The sequence below is a fragment of the Gadus morhua genome, chromosome 11, assembly GCF_902167405.1.
Source record: "Gadus morhua chromosome 11, gadMor3.0, whole genome shotgun sequence".
NCBI lineage: Eukaryota > Metazoa > Chordata > Actinopteri > Gadiformes > Gadidae > Gadus > Gadus morhua.
Window position 1 is genome coordinate 7,376,964 of NC_044058.1, and position 20,662 is coordinate 7,397,625.

Here is a 20,662-nt window from a genome sequence, read left to right on the forward strand (position 1 = left end):
TATCACAAGTATTCATGTTTATATCCATTGAAATGCAGCTAGATTGTTAATATTGTTATTGGGATCTGTGAGTGCTTGCCTTTCTTGCAGTATATGAGAAAAAGTCGACGTATAACCAACAATAGCCCCCATGATTTGTCTATTGAACGGTGGCACATGCAGCCAACTACAGAATGGATACCCGGATGTGGTATCAAATTACACCACATATGGATAAACTGATACATTATTCATTATTGAATGAGAATTGGTATTTCTTTGGGGTAAACGTTGGCGATAGAAAGCTGCCTTAATACGAAAATGTGAATGAACTGCTGCTTTTATATAGTGACTGCCCTCTGCTGGAGTAAATGGCGTCCATTCCCCATCCTATTCGGATTTACAAAGATTCCAATTCCGAAGCATCATTTGATGCATTCAGTGTAAACACTGAAGGAATCCATACACGTGTTCCTACTTGTCTGTAACACTTCAATGTATAGAATATCTGTAATATAATAAAGCTTGAATTCTTTGGGGGAGAAATAAACGGATATCAATTATTGTGATCTGCAATTGTGCAATATCTTTAAGCATAGATATATTTTTTTACAATGTCACACTTTGGAAATTATGAGGCATGCACATTCATAACAAATAGAGGACATGTGAACCAATGCAACACAGCGAGTTCAGTTGGACTTTTCACTCTTATAATAATTAATTTACAACATAGGCCTGTAGGACAGCTAAAGCCACTCCACCGTGCACATTAAACAGCGTACTCAGTCTTAACAATACACTCATTCATACAGGCATATTTTCTCTCTTGTGTATACACCGCATGTGCCTGCCAAGGGACTCCATCCATTTGAAAGACTTTCCACAGTAATTACATATAAAGTGTTTCCCTTCGGTGTGTATAGTCTGGTGTCTGTTCAGCGCGCTTGTGGTTATAAAGGTTTTTCGACATATATCACATCTGTACGGTCTCTCCCCTGTGTGTGTCCTGATGTGCGCGGCCAGGTGGGAGCAGTTGCTGAAACGTTTTTCACACACAGAACAACAATACGGCCTGTCTTTGTTTTCCTCGCCGTTGTTTTGGTAGGGGTGGAACGGCAACACGGCATCTTGGAGATTATTTTTCAGACTGGAGGGGGACGAGATAAAATCTTTGATGTCCGAATCCAGCCCGTCCAGCTGCTCCTCGTCGGGGCTCATCCAGAACTCTCTATGCGTTGCCTTCTGCTGCTCCTTCTTGACCAGCAGCGAAGGCTCCGGCTGCTCCTGCTCCATACTGCTGCCCTCATCCGTCTCGCAGTGCGGCGTCTCGGAGGCCTCCACTGCAGGGACAGGGGGGATTGATTGATGGTGCGGCTGCTGATGGGTGTGCAGTGGCTGTGTGACGGAGCACCTCTCCGTCCGAGGGACTGAAGGAGAGACAAAGGATCGGGTTCGCTTACATCAAATGACACACATAGGCTACACTGTAATACACACGCACGCGACAGTATAAAGAAGTATGCCAAACAATAATAGTAAAATACATGTGCATGTGATATTTGTGGAAAAAAACACAAAAACAACAGCACACTGGATCGATTCAAACCAACCTGACTTCAGGATCTTGATTTGCATCCGCAGCCGACTGATCTCTAGGTCTTTGGAACGGCAGATCTCTTCCTTGTAATCAGATATAGTTTTTTCAACAGCACCGAATATTTCCTCAGCTGCCGCAGTCAGTCTCGCATTTAGAAATACCCGAAGCGACTGCATCATGGTATTTTTCTTTTGCCGAAGATAAATTGCTTTCGGCGGTGCTCCGCGACGTATTCTTGCGACTCCTATGAACGTCACGCTTCACTTGTAAACACGGACGTGAGAATGCCACGCAAAGCGACCACAACGCGACGTGTTGCACTACCGCCACCTACTGGGATGGGGTGCAGATGTCAAGCTGTAGTTGTTTGGACTATAATAAATAGAAACTCGGGTATTTTAGAATTATATCGTCTTATCATGAAGTATTCCATCTTAACAATTCGATTTTGAAGTCGAGATAAATGAGTCAAATTGACTACAATACAGCCAGGTATAATTGTCACATAAACGCTCAGAATATAGTAGACATAACATAATCCGGCAAGGAACAATCTTGATTTGCTAGTGGTCTTTTAAAATTTTCCTTGACTGTCTGGTGGCATCATTGAATGCATTTGCAAAACTATACAAGATCTGACAGCACTGACTAATTCAATAGGTTCTGTCAACTCATATTTTACGTGGTTATTACCCACATATAGGCTTAAGTAACTCATGTGGAAGCTTTCATATTTTGACAATGCACAACTGAATGCCTTTATTAGGAATGGCTGTATAATCTTAATATTTGTAATGTGCTTGAAGGGTAAAAAGATTAGTCCCTCCCCTGTGATATGGGTCCCTGCCATGTCTGGTGTCATAGGATCCTCCTCAGTGTTCAGGCCCTAGATAAATATAGCAGGCCTATAACGGCTGCACTGCATGGCATTGTCTTCACAGGCCCTAGCATGTGTAATGGGACACCCACTCTCCTTCCAGCTTACCCACTCTTACGCCATTTACACTCACTGAGCACCCTCAACCAGTGCTAGCAAGACGCAAAATACAAAGTACAGATACCCCATTGGCCATTATTTAAAGGAATAGGATCTAAATAGGATGGTGTGTGTTTGTGTGTGGAGGGGTATCTACGTGTATGCCTATGTGTCATAAATGTGCATGCACTTTGACCAAACAAATTTCCCAACTCCAGGATAATAAAGTATACTTTGACGATTATACCTTTTCTAGAGGACACACAATGTAAGGTATATAAAATGTTATCATTGGCAAATAAATGTAATAAGAACCAAACATGACCCATGAAACCAGTCTCTCAACTGTTTATTACAATGTTCTCAGTCTTCCCCTTCTACATCAAGGGCCGTAATACAATATGATTGACATTATGGGAAACCTCCCTCTTGGCCAGACATCCCATACGGGAGGGGGACATTTAACATATACGAGAAGAAAAGAAAACACATAGAGCATCACAATCAAATCAAATCAGATTGACAACAGCTCTGACACTGTAACCAAGTCCGTAAACTTTTCAAGTAGCATAATTGACGTTTTGCATTAAGGTCTAATTTTTGGGTGCAAAGCTATTGCCTGAGCCTGGTATTTATCGTGCACAAGTGCACTTTCGTTAGACCAAACCAATTGTTTTCTCCAGTGCATTACAGTGCATGTTTCCACCTGCCCCTTATATTAACAACAAAATACCTAAACCAAAACTGGCGGGAATGACATCACAAACACTTAGTAGTATAAAGGGTGAGGAGAAGGTGGTTTTAAGTGCTGAGGTTAAGTGAAAAGGGACTGAAACATGGTTATTCTGAAAGGAATAGGCCTCTCGTCTGGAGTTGGTCCAACCACCGAAGCCGTGTTTGGAAGTCTAGACGTTGGCGTTGATGATCTCAACAAACTCGGCCTTAAGGGAAGCTCCGCCCACGAGGAAGCCATCAACGTCCTTCTGGGAGGCCAGCTCCTTGCAGGTGCTGCCGGTCACGGATCCTGTGGTTGAAGAAATATTACAAAGTCGTCATGGAGCCGGCACAGTGAGTGAACCAGTAACAGTTATATACAATTGTATTAAAGGATTCAGGAATAATAATTCCTTTGTACAAACTAAACATGATTCAACGCGTGGGATGCTCACCTCCATAGATGATCCTGACAGAGTTAGCCACAGCCTCCGACACGTTGGTCTTCACCCACGCCCTCAGTTTGTCATGGACCTCCTGAGCCTGAGGGGCAGCGAGATACAGACAGAAGAGAGAGAGAGAGAGAGATAGAGAGAGTCAGACAGCAAAGAGAGAGAGAGAGACACAGAGACGGGATGAGAGAAAGTGAAGGATAATGGAGAGCTACAGGTCTGGTTCAACTGATCCATTGGACCTCTACCTGTGCAGGGGAGGCGGTCTTGCCGGTTCCGATGGCCCACACGGGCTCATAGGCGAGCACAACCTTGCTCCAGTCCTTGACATTGTCTAGAAAAAGACAATAACAAATCAAAAAGGATATTTTAATAAGGTACTTGAAAGCTTTAAGGGCACTGTAGGCAAGATTTAAGAGCTATTGTAATTTGTAAAACTGGCACAGCCATCCATCAGCTTTTAGAGATTGAAATGTTTTGAGTCTGATCTGTTTCGAGTTGACTGCGCCTGCCTCCGTTTCCAATTTAGATTTGAGACGGCTCCAGGCTCTTTTCTGACCATTCAGGGCATCCCTTTTCCTGATTGGTTTGGGGAATTAATCTTGCCTTTCAATCACAGGTGTGTAAAATGTAGTGCAGAGAAAGTAGGGAGGGAGCAGAGAGGTTGGCTCAGGCTCTCTCTCTCTCCCTCCCTCCCTCTCACTCTCCCTAATGATTCGTTAACCAGACACATAATATTACGCTTATTACAACAATAAAACACAATTTTATCCTCATTCCAAGTAGATTTTCATGAGAGATATTGATATAGAAGGCAGAAGTACCTGCGATGACTTTGGTCTGAGCAAACACAACCTTCTCTGTGATGCCAGCCTCCCTCTCATCCAGCTTTTCCCCGATGCAGGCAATCACACACAGGCCGTTCTCCAGAGCGTGGGCTGTCTTCTGGCCAATGAGCTGTCACCAAACGGAGGTAAACTTGGATGTAAGCGTGTAATCTAGAGTATTAACAGTCAATATTGCAGTACAACACATTTGAAAAACGTGTGTAAAGACGCATTCAGCCCAGGTTCCTATCTGCCTTTCCGTGAAAATCGACCAAAGTAAATCTGGGTTTTCAGATAATATAACTAAATAATGATAAATTGTTAAACAAAGTAAACAAATACACTTTGAGTAAAAACTCACGTTGCGTAAATGTGCTTTTCAACACTTCTAGATTGAGAGCAACAGACAATCATATCTTATCATTTTTCACAACTGGCATTTCACCAATTTTTTTTCACATTTGATGACTTTAATCAGTTGTGCGTCAGAAATGTAAGGGGCAGTACCAAAGTATTGTATAGGTAGTATAGGTATTGCTGGAGAAGTCATTGAAAACCCGTAACGGTAATAAGACTTGATAAGAAAAGATCACGAAGAGGTACCTCATCGCTCTCTCCGAACACGTGACGTCTCTCAGAGTGTCCCAGGATCACCCAGTTCACTCCAACATCCTTGATCATCGCAGGGCTGTAGATGCAATAAAACACACACGACCTCCATCAACACTTAATGCTTGATTTGCATAAAGATGGAGAGGGGTCGTTATCTCAAGATTCGTGGACCATACCTAATCTCCCCAGTGAAGGCACCCTTGGCCACTTTGTAGCAGTTCTGAGCAGCCACACCAAGCTTGGCGTCCATCTTGGATCTGACAAAATCCAGGTAGATGGCTGGTGATCCGCACACAACCTCTGGAAGTTCAAAGGGCAAGAAGACAGTCCTTGAGGATGCATGATGGTATTTAATATGGTGTTTAAAGAAGGGTTGAGCCCATTACCCATGATTCTAATTGGGCTCAGCAACAAAGTTGCTCTGTACAGCAATCGAAAGAATTAAGCAACACACAAAGTATTTGACAGACAGACACACACACTGACACAAGCAAGGGGTAGTGGCTCAAGCAAAGAAAGAAAGCCATATCAGTCAGTACTGTATATTCTACAAAGTTCAAGTAGAATGAGAAAGTGAAATTCAAGAGGTAACCATATCTTGAAGAAACATACAGTTCTATATTAAACATCCAAAATATGGGCCAAGTAAAGGTCATATGGTCATATTCTCAGAGTTACGGAAGGTCTAAGTTCACCCTCTAAAGGTCTCTTGCTCGACCCGCATACTGAAGCGGTCACGCAAAAGGCAGAGCACAAAGTTCAAAGGTCGATTACAGGATCAACTTTAAAGTCATGCACAGAGCAAACCCTGCCAGATTGTGAAATAGACCAAACGGAGTTTTAAAAATCAATGGAGTGATGGTGGTGAGGGAAGCTACAGTACGCGTATGGGCGACGTCATGAGGCCACAACCTGCGGGGCACTTGTATGGGGCGGATAGTGTAATAGAGCAAGGTTCAAGGATGTTGTGCCGTACATACTGCATTGTATGTTTTTTTTATATAATGGTTTACGTTGTGTACCAATAAATATAGTATTTATAGCTATCATTTCATAACGCAGAACGGACCGGAAATATGATAAATCACGGTGACCTTTTTTGTCCTCTGTCACTCCCACTGTCATACATTAAATACAATCATGATCGCCTTTTCTTAGTATTTTAGCTTTCAATGTCAATTGCCAATCGCTATCAGCTAATGCAGACTGTTGGTTGCTTCATGGTCTACGTGCAGACCAAAACGCACGCCCACCGACAAGAATAGAAAACGATAAACCCAGTTTTGTCAATATACTGCATAATCGAAATGACATGAACACAATCAAGAATTAAAATAGGTCCAATCGAAAGATACTAATGAGTATGTCCGTCTCTACTATTGCATTTTTGATAACAATACTATATTTTTCAATGAATAAACATAATCGACAACTTCCCTTTTTGAAAACATCCAACATAATTATAAGGTGACCGAGGAATGGTATACAATCGTAAACGATACATCGGCCTGACTATGATTGCACGATGAAAGAGTGCTGGTGGGAAGTGGATCAACTGGAAGCTCGATTAGCGAGCGTCACAGATGCACATACCGACATTGGCGTCCAGCTTGGCGGTGTTAAGGGTCTGGATGAGCTCGCCCAGGCTCTTCTTGTCGCCATTCATCTTCCAGTTTCCCCCGACGAAGAATTTCCTGCTCATGTTTGCGGTGTTTGGGGTCGGTTAGACTTAGAACGAACTTAAAGGGGTCACCAGGATGTACCTACGACCAGAAGCAATGAGACAGCGGGAGGGTGAGTGCGACGCACTGCATTTATTAACCCGCACCACTAAACCCCTCCTCTCGTCTGCTCCCATCGTTATCCATTGGTTCACTGGGACACGACGCCGGGCTCTGACAGGGCAGGGGGAAAAACAAAACGCTATTTGGAGGGTTCAGGTTGACGTTTAAAGACACCAACCACATCTAAAGTAAATGACATTTGTGGTTGCATATTTTTTACTCTGAAAGGCGGGGAGCACAGAGAAGAAGTAGAGTAGCACCGAGCCACCAGATTGAAACCTGCGGATTCAGCGTTTCTGGTTGGCTGTGAACACTACGCCTCCCTGCTTTCTGTGAAGCTGATTGGGAGGAGAGCAGTATCATTTGAATAACCAGCATGCAATTCACACAATTCAGTTTTTACTTAATATGTTATGCAACTATTAGCCATTGTACATACATTGAAATTGTGGAATGACTATATAATCTGGTATCATATTTACCTAAAAATATATACTGTATGTATCAATGCATCAAATATAGTAACACCGTAAGTGTATTTCGTATACAGAATATACTTATTCCCACAGACATATTCACTAGTCAGGAATTAGCTCTTTAATATTTATCAAGCAGACTTCTTTTAAAGAGAAGTCCCCTTATTTGTGCAACAAAAAAAAAGATGTACAATTCTTAGTTGTATTACATTATATAGTGTTACTACACTCTTATTGTTTGTGTGCGGTGATGCTGGGATTTTTTTCTAAATGTACTGGACCGTACACCCTTCTCCCGTTGACTTAGTGAGTTAAGCCATTGTTTTCAACTCAGTTTTCAGGGTCACAGGGCAGGTTCGTAATATAGTGGTGAGAAACGTACCATTACACTCAGCACATTGCTTTGATATACTATTTTTAATGACATAAAAACATTTCATATACATTTTAAATGCATGGTTTGTTGTGTTTTATCAGTAGTTTTTTTTAATTATAATTTGCTTATTTGACCCCCAAATATATCAAATTTCTCTTTGGGTCTCGAGGTGAAAAGGTTTGGGAGCCCCTGGTCTTGAGGCCAGGCTGGGCTATTTTACTATGGTCGGGATGTTATTGTCACTGTAAATCAAAGTATTTCGAAATATTTAGGTCCTGAAAGGATAATTGACTACTGAAACTGCCCTCATCCCTCCCACATACTTGACATACTTGTGTAATTTATCTGTCAATAAAAGTATTTCTCATTCGGAAACGTATCCTTATATAGGTCTTGTTTGTGTATGAGCTTCGGACATAGTTGTTATAGGGGTGCTAAAAGGGCAATAACCCGGGAGTGCAACGCATTATCGGAAATGACCTTATTTTGTGCAACCAAAAATAAAACGGAAGAAATTATCTTTCATCAAATGAACAACCAACTGCAATATATTTATTGTGAATTGGACGCTACGACAAATATTATTTATACATTTTCTCATTTCCTGGCGGTGCCGGGTAATGCGCTGGATCCATGTCGCCACACGGGGGCGCTGTTAACGACGTGTGGCTGTCAGATAAAGCTAGTCTTCGCCTTTCCCGTAGGCTTTCAAATGGTTCGATGAGTTTGATGAGGCTTGATCGGACTACTGGTTGTGTATGCTTGATTATTTTTTGCATTTTGTCTATTGGTAAAGTACCTGGTCAGACATTATAAAAAATATAGAATAAAAAAAAAGTTAAGATATAAATAAAGAGGTTATTTAGGGGTGGAGTAACGAGTGGTTTAGAGGGGAGGAACTAGGGAGGACGCTGGTGTGAGGAGGGCAGATATACGCCTGCTGGTGGGTCTTGTGGAGCAGTTCACACTGCACACTTACTGCTAGGACTCACTTCCGCCCACTTGAAAGATGGCGGCTCCCTTATTGGAGAAATTGTCGGAATCTTTAGGTTCCCCCGAACCAGCGGTGCGATTAATTTTATCTGTCTTAATCGGTGAGTTTTGCTTTTTCTATTTGTGTATCGTCTCTTCTCATACATATTGAGTTATGATTCTCCCCGGGAACAGGGCTTTGTAATAAGTTGCTGCACTGGGTTTATTCCCAGCTAACATGCTAGCTAAACCGTCCACTAAACAGCACTTAAGTTATGGACCTTTTCCTCAATAGTAGTTATGGTAGTCATGGACAGAAATCCACTGCACATTGACTAGGAAAGGATCACGTCTAATGGGTATACTGTCAACGTCGCCTACACGGAGAGGGATGGACAAGAGCACAGACTCCTGGTTCTGTCGTAAACTGCTCCTGCATCACACTGGGTTCTGTTGTATCGTAAGGAGACGTTTAGCCTGCTGTCTGCCGTGCCAGTTTCGACAATGCCTGATATCGTGTTGCATGTTGTTTTCAAATTGTAGGCTGTTTTTTGCTTAGCATCTGTAAGTATCGTGAAGGGTAGAGGGGTTTCAGATGACAGGGTCGGTATGTGGAAGTGAACAGGGAGCAGTGAATCGTCAGGAGCAGGACTGCTCACTGAACTTTGGTCTGACACATGTACATGTCTCCCCCAGTCTTATCACTTTTTTGTGTCGACGCCTACCAACAATTTAAAGCATGGCAGAATATATTTTGGGCTAATCGACCTTTTAAAGTATTGCAGCTTGAGTAAATTCGATTCTATGCTGAAATTAACCATTAGTGCTCTTGCTTGGGTGTCATTTGGGCCTTTATGTAATGTAAGGCACCTTATGTAATAATTGCTGAATAGCCTACCTATACCTTAGGCAGGATGTCACATTGATAGAAAAGCTCGTTTTTATTTTGACTCAACCAGACCATTTAGATATTTAATTTTCTTTTAAATATCAAGGTTTTAAGTGACCCATGCATACATTCATATTTACTCACTGAATTTTTTTCCATGTGAGGTTTGAAAAAATGTATTCATACATGATTATGGATATTGGAACAGCTAGTAAAAGTGCTGCAAAAGCGGACAGTTTGCTGGTAGTTTTAGGATTTCAAACATAAAGTAGTAGTTAGGAGCTATTTGAGTATGGCACACTTAAACCCAAATGATCTGGAATACTGTGTCGTGATATATTTTTATATATTTTCTACTCTCTCTGTCCCTCTCTCTGTGTCTCTCGCCCCTCTCCAGGGTACCCCTGTGCCCTGGTGTACCGTAGGTTTTTATTTCACCAACCGGTCACCGTGCTTCACCTGTTCCACACGTTGTCGGGACTGGCTCTGGCAGCGTTCAACTTTGGTGAGAAGAACATGGGAGACACTGGAAGTCATCAAAGGAGTTTAATTATTGAATGGATCAATTGAAAGACGAAACTGCCATTTATAGGAACATAATGTGTTTACTTGTTTGTCTGAATACTTCACTCTGTACTTGTGATCGATAAGAATTGTTTAAAGGTCATATTGAAAATACTACAGCTGTCTTTTTGAAAAATAATGAATAACAGGCTGTTGCTAAGGACTTAAATGTTTTTAACAAAAATAAAATAAAGTAATGTAACATTTTAAATCAATAAAACAACTAGTTATGTGTTGACACATCTTACTAAATAATGTCTTTATCAAGTAGCCGTCGAAGAGGGATAATTTACAGCAAGCTGGTCATTATCGTGAAATAAACCCCTTCAGTGTGATTCAAGACCTGTCAGGGTGGATTTTGCGTCTTGCTGTTCATAATCCCTTACTTAACTGATCTAACATGGAAGCAGGCTCCTCGCACAAGAACGAGCGTTAGGCTAACAAGTTGTGTTAACACATTTCCTCTTTCTCCTTTTGTTCTGTTGTGGCTGCATTTGGATTTGACAGCAGGTCTGTTGCTTTTACTTTGTGAGGGGAAAGAACACATGTTCAGAGCTGTTTGGATGGTCATTTGTAGAATGGGATGCGTGACACGCTTCTGCGGTTTGCCTGTCAATGCTGAGCTCAACATTGGAAAATGCTGTCGTCATGTCGATAAGGCTCATAACTAACTGCATTTACCACCCCCTCCTCTTCTCTCTCTCTGTTTGTCTGGCTCTGTTTTCTCTTTGTCTCTGTCTCTCTCTTTGTCCCTGTCTCTATCTTTGTCCCTGTCCCTGTCTCTACCTCTCTGTCTTTCTGTCTCTGTCTCTGCATCGTTTTCCAGGCTCTCAGATCTATCACTCTGCAGTATGCGTCTTAGTGCAGTTCCTGATGCTAAGGCTCATGGGAAGGACGGTAACGGCTGTCCTGAGCAGTTTTATCTTTCAAATGGTGAGGTTTTACCACTTCCTCTTCCCTTCTCTTCCTCTCTCCATGTTATGGGCCTGGTTGGGAGGTCGTCATTTTTTTTCCGATGTCACCCATTGTGCCTTAATCGTGTGTTTTCATTCCAGCACATTCTTTTGAAACATTGCCTGTTCTTGTACTTTGATATGAGGAGATATGATAAAATCACTAGTAAATGTGTAAGCGTGGATTTCAATCAAATCTGATTTGAGTCAACTCTGTAGTTTCATACATTGTTACTATGTCTACAATAAATTGAATATAAATTGTAATTTAATTGCATGTTATGTTCATCACTTCATAAATATTTTTCTTGAATCTAGCCATACTTGATCATATTTTGAACATAAGCACAGCATGTGTATACCGGTGACAACCTTGTAAACGGGGCTATTATTATTTTTGCAGAAAGGCAAAGGCAAAAGTTCCTTTTCCATGTTGTTGCCTCACTTCATTGTCATACGCATGGACCGGCTTTCACTGTTAACCAACTCCCTCTTTGACCCGCTCCTCTGTCCTCTTCTAGGTGTACTTGCTGGCAGGCTATTACTTCACTGCCACGGAGGAGTATGATATCAAATGGACCATGCCCCATTGTGTCCTCACACTCAAACTCATCGGTGAGCCTAGCTTTATCAGCACTTTCACTACTCTGCTCATGATAAAACAACCCCCGTCTTATCAACGCTTTCAGACCGTCGTCCCACGATGATGCGATTGCAAAATCATGATAGCTGAAGATTTCTTACTTGAATTCTGTGGGCTTAATCTTCCTTTGGCTGTTTATTACTTTGGCCCTCGCTATAGTTTCATCTTCTTAGTAATCATTAACCCTACTTCTAAATATCTGCAAGGCTTTTCAAAATGTCACAATGTGTTACACTGTCATGTGGGCTCTAACACCTAGCGATTCTTCTGATTACAGGTTTGTCATTTGACTACTATGATGGAGGAAAGGAACCAGTGAGTATTTTTGTCATAAACAAAAAGTATTTGGATGTATTGAAGTTTTCAGCCACATTTGACACACACACACGCACACTAGTTCCTGATAAAAAATGTTGTGCTAAGCGGCCAGGTTGCGTTCCTGTCTAATTGCCAGACCAAATAGGCCAGTCCTTTTTTCTTATTTTATACTGATTCATTACAGACGTAGCAATCACTTATAACATAACGTCTATAAAATCTGTTTATAAGTAAATAACGTGTCTGAAAATCAACACTGGGTTTGTTGGCACCAAATGCCTGCTGGTTCTGGTGTTTTCATGGCCTGTATACACTCGTATATATGAGTGTATGCCTATGGTATACAGTCTCTTCTGGGCACTATGCTGCTACATGGGATTTCAGTAGTTTGGCCTGCACCATACAGGAAAGGATTGCTCAAAATGTCAGTTATTGGTTAACAAGTGAATGCGTTTATGACAGTTTGGCTTACAATCCATCAACCTTTTCCTCTTTTATTTTTCTTCAGTGTGTTTTCAGTAGTGGCCTCTCTGTTTACGCACTCTTAATTGTGTAACTGTGTGTGATATTAGAGTGTCTTTCGTTTGAAGACCTTCGCAAGAAATTCTTGACAGGGCGCTGATTTAATCAAGTTGTCCTTAAAGACGATACATATTTCATACAAACCAAATGATCCTGTGTAGTTAAATGCATGTTAAGTATTCATATGTGGTCAAATTGAGTTAGAGGTTGGTTTAGATTACGGTCAACCTTGAGAACCTCGAGCAGTAGAAAGTATTCCTGACACCACTGGGGGGTGGTAACCGGATCTGCTGGAAGCTCACTGTGGACCCCGTAGAGTCCACAAGGATCTGGCTGTGCTATGGCTTCCCATCCATCAACCCCTGCCCTCCCCTCTCCCCGCAGTCCCAACTGAACGCAGAGCAGCAGAGGGCCGCCCTGCCCACTGTCCCCAGCCTGCTGGAGGTGTGCGGCTTCTCCTACTTCTACGGGGGGTTCCTGGTGGGGCCCCAGTTCACGCTACGCAGCTACCAGAGCCTGGTGGCGGGCCAGCTAACAGACTCGCCCGGGAAGCCCCCCAACAGGTAGGCCAGTAGGGTGCGCTGTGGTGGGAGGGCCGTGCATGCTGGTTGAAATGAACGGCAGGCTAACCACGCTAAGTATATGTTCGGCTAGCGGATCTAAAAAAATAATATGCAAGTCACCGTTGTTGAATGTTCTTCTTTTGATGCCATTGTTTGTATCATTCGGTTCCTCACAGTGTCATGCCTGCTATGCAGCGGTTCGGCCTGGGTCTCCTATGCCTGACCATCTACGCAATATTCAGTCCCCATTTGTCAGACAGCTACTTCCTCACAGATGAGTATGGGGTGAGAGGCGGCATAGCTGTCACATTCCTGTGTTCTCATGATATAGCTCTGGATTTATTCTTATTTTGTTCTCTATTTATAGTTGTATTCATTTTAACGCCTGCGTTTTATGTGTTCTTTCCAGGCCCAGCCTTTCTGGTATCGCTGTGTGTTCATCATGCTGTGGGCCAAAGTTATTCTCTATAAGTATGTCAGCTGCTGGGTGATTGCAGTAAGTAAACCCCTTCTTGACCTTTCTCACACAAGGTGTAACGTATAGAGTCCAGGAGATTGGACAGGGTTTCGTTTTCGGGTAAGGTTTAGTAAGGCGATTGCATTTTTGGTTGAATGGGCGTTAAAGTGAATTGCACCGTCTTTAAAAGGTAACTTTAAAACTTGATCTAAAACATATGTTTTTTTACACTTGGTTGTAGGTAACTGATTAAACTGTTTTATATTGAAGCCATGAGGTTTTTTGATGCATGAAGTCCAAATGGTGCCGGTCTTTGACTAGGTAGCATTCGAATAGTTCGCTACCTAGTCACTTCGTCACACGCAATGAGATGCGCACACAAGGGCCTCGCCTTTCCACACTCGCATATCTTTACATGCAATCATCCCCTCGCATGATTTGACACTGTCTATGGTGCTACCTTAAGTGGGACAAAAGAACACATGCCCCTTTTCCCAGTTGATCCGGTTCCTCTTTCAGACGACGTTTAATCCACGACAGGAATGTGAACTGGTTTTTCCCTGCCTGTTTCCAGGAGGGCGTGTGCATACTCTCGGGTCTGGGCTACAACGGTGTGGACGAGAACGGGAACCACCGGTGGGACGCCTGTGCCAACATGAAAGTGTGGCTGTTTGAAACCACGCCCCTCTTCACCGGCACCATCTCCTCCTTCAACATCAACACCAACGCCTGGGTGGCCAGGTAAGTTTGGGAAGGGTTGAGGGGAGGAGCTGGATAAGGTCATCACCAACACATTTAGTTTGCTACTGCATGTTCACAACACAGGACTCTGTACTAAACAAACAACCAAAACTACAAAAACAAAAATTGGGTTGTTTTTGATTAGTTTACACCGCATGGCTGCTGATCCCAAGCAGGCTTAGAAAGTGACCCCAATAAGATTCCACTTGATTTGTGCTGCAAACGGTTTTCTGTAAGCAAAATCAGAACGGTCCGACATCAGCCTGCGATGTGTCACTGACCTTCAGCCGGGTTACATGAGGGCCCAGAAGTATATGAGGGCTACCTGGTTTAAGAATGTATAATTTATGCCCCGGGGAACATAAACTCAATTGTTATTTATTCATACATTTGCAGTTTAAAGGGGCCCTAGGGCTGTGGTTAGGCACCCATCAATGTCCCATTAGGGAAATCTTAAATTAAATATGACCTGCAAGAGTCTTGGTAATTATAGCCAATATTTTGGGGAATTAGTCAGAAACTACGGATTATTGCGGGTTTTTTTTACAAGTGGTCAATCAAGTTAATCTTTAGGGAAACCAAATAGTTTAAGGAACATGCTGCATTCACTTGCAGCATGGATAAAGTAGGCTTTATCAGGGGGATTTACATTGTTATCCTGCTCTGTAGCTGTTTTTCCTTCTACCTGTTTTAACAGTATGTGTTTTGGGATCAATAATCACACATTTTATTGACTTCAATTCATTCAAAATAGAATTAAAAATATATATTATATACGACAGGAAGTGAAGGCATCTTTTAGCTTTAAGAGTAATTTGAAATGTAGTGCATTGTGTGTATTATTCTAGGTATGCATATGCTGCTTTGAACAAGGGAAAGGTTATGTTTGTTATCGTATCTGAGCACGGCTCACCACAGTATTTGTGTCTGCCGCCAACATTTCTGGATATCTTTGAATTCCTCCTTTACATGTGGTTTGTTTTTACATATACAGCTAACTTGTAAATTCAGGTCCCTGGAGCTGGTCTCAGCTTCTCTGTTCTAGGTCACTGACTGGGTCTGGTCCAGATATTGTAATGAGCGAGCTTGTTGGATGAACTGGTGTCGTTGTTGATTGATGTTGTTGGGGAAGACTGATGTCTGAGCTCCGTTCATTGGTCCATAGTGGTTCAGTATGAAGTATTGACTGACTTTCTGTTCAGTATGTTGTACTGAGTCACTGACCTAGTCCTGCCAAATGGACATCCAAGTAATGGTCCAAGAGTTGGACCAAGTGACTTGTTTTATAATACTCTCATCATGCTTTAATCTTTTATTAATCATCTTTATGCCTTTGTTGCCATGCAACACCCGGTGGAGGATTGAGTGTCTATAAACATTGCAAAGTGGTTGCTAATCATGTTTACCAGTGGTTTATGTTTGACTGTTCATCTTGTGACGGCTATCGAATAGGGCAAAAACAGAAAGAAAGGGAGGAGCTCCGACCTCCATGATCAAAGGATTCTTCCTCCTGCCTTCCAGCTCTTCCAGCTCCTACTCTGAAGATGTTTTTTCCGCTGTGTTTGTGTTTTTGAAGGCATGTGTTCAAGAGGCTGAAATTCCTGGGCAATAAGATCCTCTCTCAGGTGGCCACGCTGCTGTTCCTGGCCATCTGGCACGGCCTGCACTCCGGCTACATCATCTGCTTCTCCATGGAGTTCATCATCGTCAACGTGGAGAAACAGGTCCCGCAGCCGCACACACACTGGGGTTTCTGGAAGGGAAGGGTGCTGTCCTAGACCAGCGCTAGATAGATGGGCATGTCTCTTTGGTAGTTGATTTGAACCGTTTTATATTCAGTATTTTATGATCCAAAGCAACATTTCCTGACCTTTTGACTTTAGGTGTACCACTGAATTATCATCCAGATCTTTCGCGGGCAACCTCATATCATATGCAATCGCATACAGTCAGGTCCATAAATATTGGGTCATCGACACAATTCTAATCTTTTTGGCGCTATACACCAGCACAATGGGTTTGAAATGAAACAAACAAGATGTGCTTTAACTGCAGACTTTCAGCTTTAATGTGAGGGTATTTACATCCAAATCAGGTAAGCGTGTAGGAATTACAACAGTTTGAATATGTTCCTCCCACTTTTTAAGGGACCAAAAGTAATGGGACAATTGGCTGCCCAGCTGTTCCATGGCTTGAAGTGTGTTATTCCCTCATTATCCCATTTACAAGGAGCAGATAAAAGGTCTAGAGTTCATTTCAAGTGTGCTATTTGCATTTGGAATCTGTTGCTGTCAACTCTCAATATGAGATCCAAAGAGCTGTCACTATCAATGAAGCAAGCCATCATTAGGCTGAAAAATCCAAACGAACCCATCAGAGAGATGGCAAAAACGTTAGGTGTGGCCAAATCAACTGTTTGGAACATTCTTAAAAAGAAAGAACGCACCTCTGAGCTCATCAGCACCAAAAGACCCGTAAGACCACAGAAAACAACTGTGGTGGATGACCGAAGAATTCTTTCCCTGGTGAAGAAAACACCCTTCACAGTTGGCCAGATCAAGAACACTCTCCAGGAGATAGGTGCATGTGTGTCAAAGTCAACAATCAAGAGAAGACTTCACCAGAGTGAATACAGTGTTTACCACAAGATGAAGACAGGAAGGCCAGATTAGAGTTTGCACAACAACATCTAAAAAAACCTTCACAGTTCTGGAACAACATCCTATGGACAGATGAGACAAAGATCAACTTGTACCAGAGTGATGGGAAGAGAAATGTATGGAGAAGGAAAGGAACTGCTCATGATCCAAAGTATACCACCTCATCAGTGAAGCATGGTGGTGGTAGTGTCATGGCGTGGGCATGTATGGCTGTCAATGGAACTGGTGCCCTTGTATTTATTGATGATGTGACTGCTGACAAAAGCAGCAGAATGAATTCTGAAGTGTTTCGGGCAATATAATCTGCTCATATTCAGCCAAATGTTTCAGAACTCATTGGACGGCACTTCACAGTGCAGATAGACAATGACCCAAAGCATACTGCGAAAGCAACCAAAGAGGGTTTTTTTAAGGCAAAGAAGTGGAATGTTATGCAATGGCCAAGTCAATCAGCTGACCAGAATCCGATTGAGCATGCATTTCACTTGCTGAAGAAAAAATGCCCCAAGAACAAGCAGGAACTGAAGACAGTTGCAGTAGAGGTCAGAACATCACCAGGGATGAAACCCAGCGTCTGGTGATGTATATGCGTCCCAGACTTCAGGCTGTAATTGACTGCAAAGGATTTGCAACCAAGTATTAAGAAGTGGAAGTTTGATTTATGATTGTTAATTTGTCCCATTACTTTTGATCCATTAGAAAGTGGGAGGCACATATACAAACTGTTGTAATTCCTACACCGTTCACCTGATTTGGATGTTAATACCCTCAAATTAAAGCTGAAAGTCTGCCGTTAAAGCACATCTTGTTCGTTTTATTTCAAATCCATTGTGGTGGTGTATAGAGCCAAAAATATTAGAATTGTGTCGATGTCCAAATATTTATGGACCTGACTGTATAAAGAATGATAAATAGTGTTGCAAAATGCAACATTATAGGGAAAAGTGGCTTATCAAGGAGTTCCCGGGTCCCTTTATACACGACTATTACTATAAGAAGACCATGCCACAACCACAGGTTGAAAAGCATTGATGATGCATCACACACATGGCAATAAAACATTGTTTTAAATTGAACAAATTGTTTTAATGTCAAGTGGGTAAATACTATTAATCAAACTACTTGTTATTAAAGAACTGAATGATCACTGTTCTTGACTGCTAAGATTACATATTGGCTTTGTTGTAGGTGGAATGTTATTATTTACCACCTTACATATGTTTGTGTGCTAGACCTTTTTTGTATTTTCTGTTTTGCTTGCGCCATTATAATGAGACAATTGTTGTCTGAGGTAGCCTGCTTGACAGTAAAGTTCCATGTGATTCTGATCTGTGTGTGTTTGTGACAGGTCCAGGCTTTGGTGAAGGACAGCCCTGTGCTCACCAAGCTGGCCAACAGCCCCTTCTACCCACTCATCTACGTGGTGCAGCAGTTATTCCACTGGCTTTTCATGGGCTATCCCCTGGTGCCATTCTGCCTCTTCACCTACGACAAGTGGCTCAAGGTCAGCCTGGGCGCCACTCGCACGACATCCATGCGATGTCAACACATTGCATTCATTTAGAATTCATTGGATTCATATCGATGGATGGGACTGAACATGATATAGGTGTTACATTTCTCCCGTCTCTTTTCTGCAGGTGTATTCGTCAATCTATTTCTGCGGCCACCTGTTCTTCTTCACGGCCTTCATGGTCCTGCCGTACCTGCGCAAGGCTCTGGTGCCTAAGAGGGAGAAAAAGCAGGACTAGGACTTGGAATTGTAAAAGAGATAAACACAAAGAAAGAAAACTACAACGACCAAGGTTTCTCTGCCCCTACGCGCGCGCCTGGAAGGTTCCTAGCAATCTCTTTAATGTGAAACGAGCGCCTTGACGCCGACGCCCTGATGTCGTTGAGTTGAGGTGTTGCCATAGTTGACTCATAGTTGGTCATATTTTCATTGCGCTCCTCCACCATCCCCCCCCCCCCCCCCACCCCACCCCCACGAATAGGTCTTTCTATGGCTCGAAATCCAACCCAGGATCCAACTGAAGGGAACTGTGACTTCTACGGGAGGAGCAGATTGGAGTATATTTTAAGGCCTTTAGTAATATATATTATATGTCCATGTAAAAAAAAAAAATCTTTCTATATATTTTTGTGTTTTAAAATGGGGAAGGTGTTTTTACAAAATAGGATAAATATGACAAATTTGGGAGAAATGTTTACAGAAGATGACCATGGTGCCACATGGGTCGATGAGAGCCAATCAGGGGTGATTTTCTGTTGGTTGTTTGTTTGTTTTTAAACAACATGTGAGGGGTACGCTGAACTCAAGAGACTTCAGTATTGTGTCCGCAACATTGCACTCACCAGTCACGGGTTTGAAGTCAGTCACTGGCTCCGCTATATTTTGCTCTAGATGGTCAATATTATGCTTACTTTTGTTTTTCTTTCGGGTCTCTGCTTGTATCCTCCTGCATTCATGAGTGAACCTTTTATGGTCTACCGTAAGGGTTCCAGCACAAATGACCTGTATCTGGCACTTTCACATGTGACAACACACCGAGGTCGAGGCAAGCGCCTGGGGAACGGTACGACGTGCAGCGGGCTGGTTTGTTTTGGACGGACGCCCCGGTGTTTCACCCACACCACCACCAACTCAACTTCAAATGGCCTTGCATTATCAATATGAATGTTAAGCTCTTTGAGTTTTGATTTTTAATTTGATGTTAAGTTTCTTTTTCTTTTTACAAACAAAACTTGGGAGTGAAGACTCCATGAAAAGGACTTCACCTTGAGTCTTTTCCAGCTATTTCCACTTTGTGCTAGGCGTCTCCTTGGGCTCTCCAACCCGTCACCTGTCCTCTCTGTAAATCTACCAGTCATGACGTCATATGGCTCTGCCGCGGTTCGCTGTAATGGGGCCCGTGTTGCACACTTGCCAGGCCAGTATGGAGAGGTATCTCAAATTGATCGCGCCTCAGAACTTCAAACGGACCTGGAACACTACCAGCTTCGTGGGACCAGGAAATGTCCCCATCGTGAACTGGAAGAAAATAAAAATGAAGCAAAAAAATATGAATAATACAAAAATGATCCTGATTTTTCGTATTGGATGATGATTGCCATGATTCAATCCTGGACAATGTTTGTTCCTCTCTTATTTGTTTTTGTTTGAGTTGTATTTTATTTGTTAATAGCAGTGTGTGCGTACAGAAGACTTAATGTGGAGATGAGATCGCTACGGGCTGGTCAGTCTTGCGTCAGTGTGTGAAGGGAGGCCGACGACGCGCTTCGGAGACGGACGGTATCTCACTGTAGCAAAACCGGACTGGATTGAGTAATATTTATACATTACAAGTTGACAATTAATTGATGTGAATTATTATTTCAACAGACTACTTTTGCCTTATTGCTACCAAATGTACAAAAGAAAATAGGGGTAATGTAATTTTAAATACATTTTTGTAATGCTAATTAAAAGTGCTGGATTTTAAAAAGCTAGAGTGTCTGTGTGTGTGTGTTGGTTGTGCTTGCTGGAGTGCAGGCCTGTGTTTTACCTACTGTGTTTATTACTATTAACCTGGGTTTGGTCGGGG

At 42.4% G+C, this 20,662-nt stretch overlaps 3 protein-coding genes and 1 non-coding gene across 5 annotated transcripts; 2 read left to right on the forward strand and 2 right to left on the reverse strand.

Annotated features, from left to right (window-relative positions):
* Positions 1–539: 539 nt before the first annotated feature.
* On the reverse strand, positions 540–1,864 carry LOC115553978 (zinc finger protein 674). Of its 2 annotated transcripts, none has more exons than XM_030370558.1 (2): positions 1,593–1,864; positions 540–1,322 (listed from the first exon to the last, which is right to left on the reverse strand). In XM_030370558.1, exons 1-2 carry the CDS (start codon positions 1,756–1,758, stop codon positions 787–789), a joined length of 702 nt encoding a protein of 233 aa, XP_030226418.1. In that variant the 5' UTR covers positions 1,759–1,864; the 3' UTR covers positions 540–786. The 2 variants fall into 2 exon arrangements, with proteins under 2 accessions (XP_030226418.1, XP_030226417.1); XM_030370557.1 differs by having other exon boundaries at positions 540–1,409; positions 1,593–1,862.
* Positions 1,865–2,887: 1,023 nt separating this feature from the next.
* On the reverse strand, positions 2,888–7,015 carry tpi1b (triosephosphate isomerase 1b). The gene is made up of 7 exons (XM_030370560.1): positions 6,754–7,015; positions 5,337–5,460; positions 5,152–5,236; positions 4,546–4,678; positions 3,970–4,055; positions 3,725–3,812; positions 2,888–3,579 (listed from the first exon to the last, which is right to left on the reverse strand). The coding sequence occupies exons 1-7, from the start codon at positions 6,860–6,862 to the stop codon at positions 3,461–3,463; spliced, it is 744 nt and encodes a 247-aa protein (XP_030226420.1). The 5' UTR covers positions 6,863–7,015; the 3' UTR covers positions 2,888–3,460.
* A 513-nt stretch (positions 7,016–7,528) lies between these two features.
* Positions 7,529–7,582, forward strand: LOC115554911 (U7 small nuclear RNA). The gene has a single exon (XR_003978760.1). It is a non-coding gene; the product is annotated as a U7 small nuclear RNA (small nuclear RNA).
* Positions 7,583–8,729: 1,147 nt separating this feature from the next.
* Positions 8,730–20,567, forward strand: lpcat3 (lysophosphatidylcholine acyltransferase 3). The gene is made up of 12 exons (XM_030370532.1): positions 8,730–8,890; positions 10,055–10,162; positions 11,048–11,154; positions 11,696–11,789; positions 12,095–12,132; positions 13,042–13,220; positions 13,397–13,505; positions 13,630–13,716; positions 14,252–14,418; positions 15,995–16,142; positions 18,427–18,582; positions 18,719–20,567. Exons 1-12 carry the CDS (start codon positions 8,806–8,808, stop codon positions 18,827–18,829), a joined length of 1,389 nt encoding a protein of 462 aa, XP_030226392.1. The 5' UTR covers positions 8,730–8,805; the 3' UTR covers positions 18,830–20,567.
* Positions 20,568–20,662: the final 95 nt, after the last annotated feature.

What these genes read in the sequence shown, in the direction of transcription:
- LOC115553978 (XM_030370557.1), bottom strand. Translation starts at nt 1,758, where the DNA reads ATGATGCAGTCGCTTCGGGTATTTCTAAATGCGAGACTGACTGCGGCA. An exon ending in AATCAAGATCCTGAAGTCAG is followed by an intron (nt 1,410 to 1,592) that starts GTTGGTTTGAAT and finishes TCTCTCCTTCAG; the next exon opens with TCCCTCGGACGGAGAGGTGC.
- tpi1b (XM_030370560.1), bottom strand. Translation starts at nt 6,862, where the DNA reads ATGAGCAGGAAATTCTTCGTCGGGGGAAACTGGAAGATGAATGGCGAC. An exon ending in GCCTTCACTGGGGAGATTAG is followed by an intron (nt 5,237 to 5,336) that starts GTATGGTCCACG and finishes TTGCATCTACAG; the next exon opens with CCCTGCGATGATCAAGGATG. An exon ending in TGTTCGGAGAGAGCGATGAG is followed by an intron (nt 4,679 to 5,151) that starts GTACCTCTTCGT and finishes GTTTGGTGACAG; the next exon opens with CTCATTGGCCAGAAGACAGC.
- lpcat3 (XM_030370532.1), top strand. Translation starts at nt 8,806, where the DNA reads ATGGCGGCTCCCTTATTGGAGAAATTGTCGGAATCTTTAGGTTCCCCC. An exon ending in ATGATGGAGGAAAGGAACCA is followed by an intron (nt 12,133 to 13,041) that starts GTGAGTATTTTT and finishes CTCTCCCCGCAG; the next exon opens with TCCCAACTGAACGCAGAGCA. An exon ending in ACCAACGCCTGGGTGGCCAG is followed by an intron (nt 14,419 to 15,994) that starts GTAAGTTTGGGA and finishes GTGTTTTTGAAG; the next exon opens with GCATGTGTTCAAGAGGCTGA.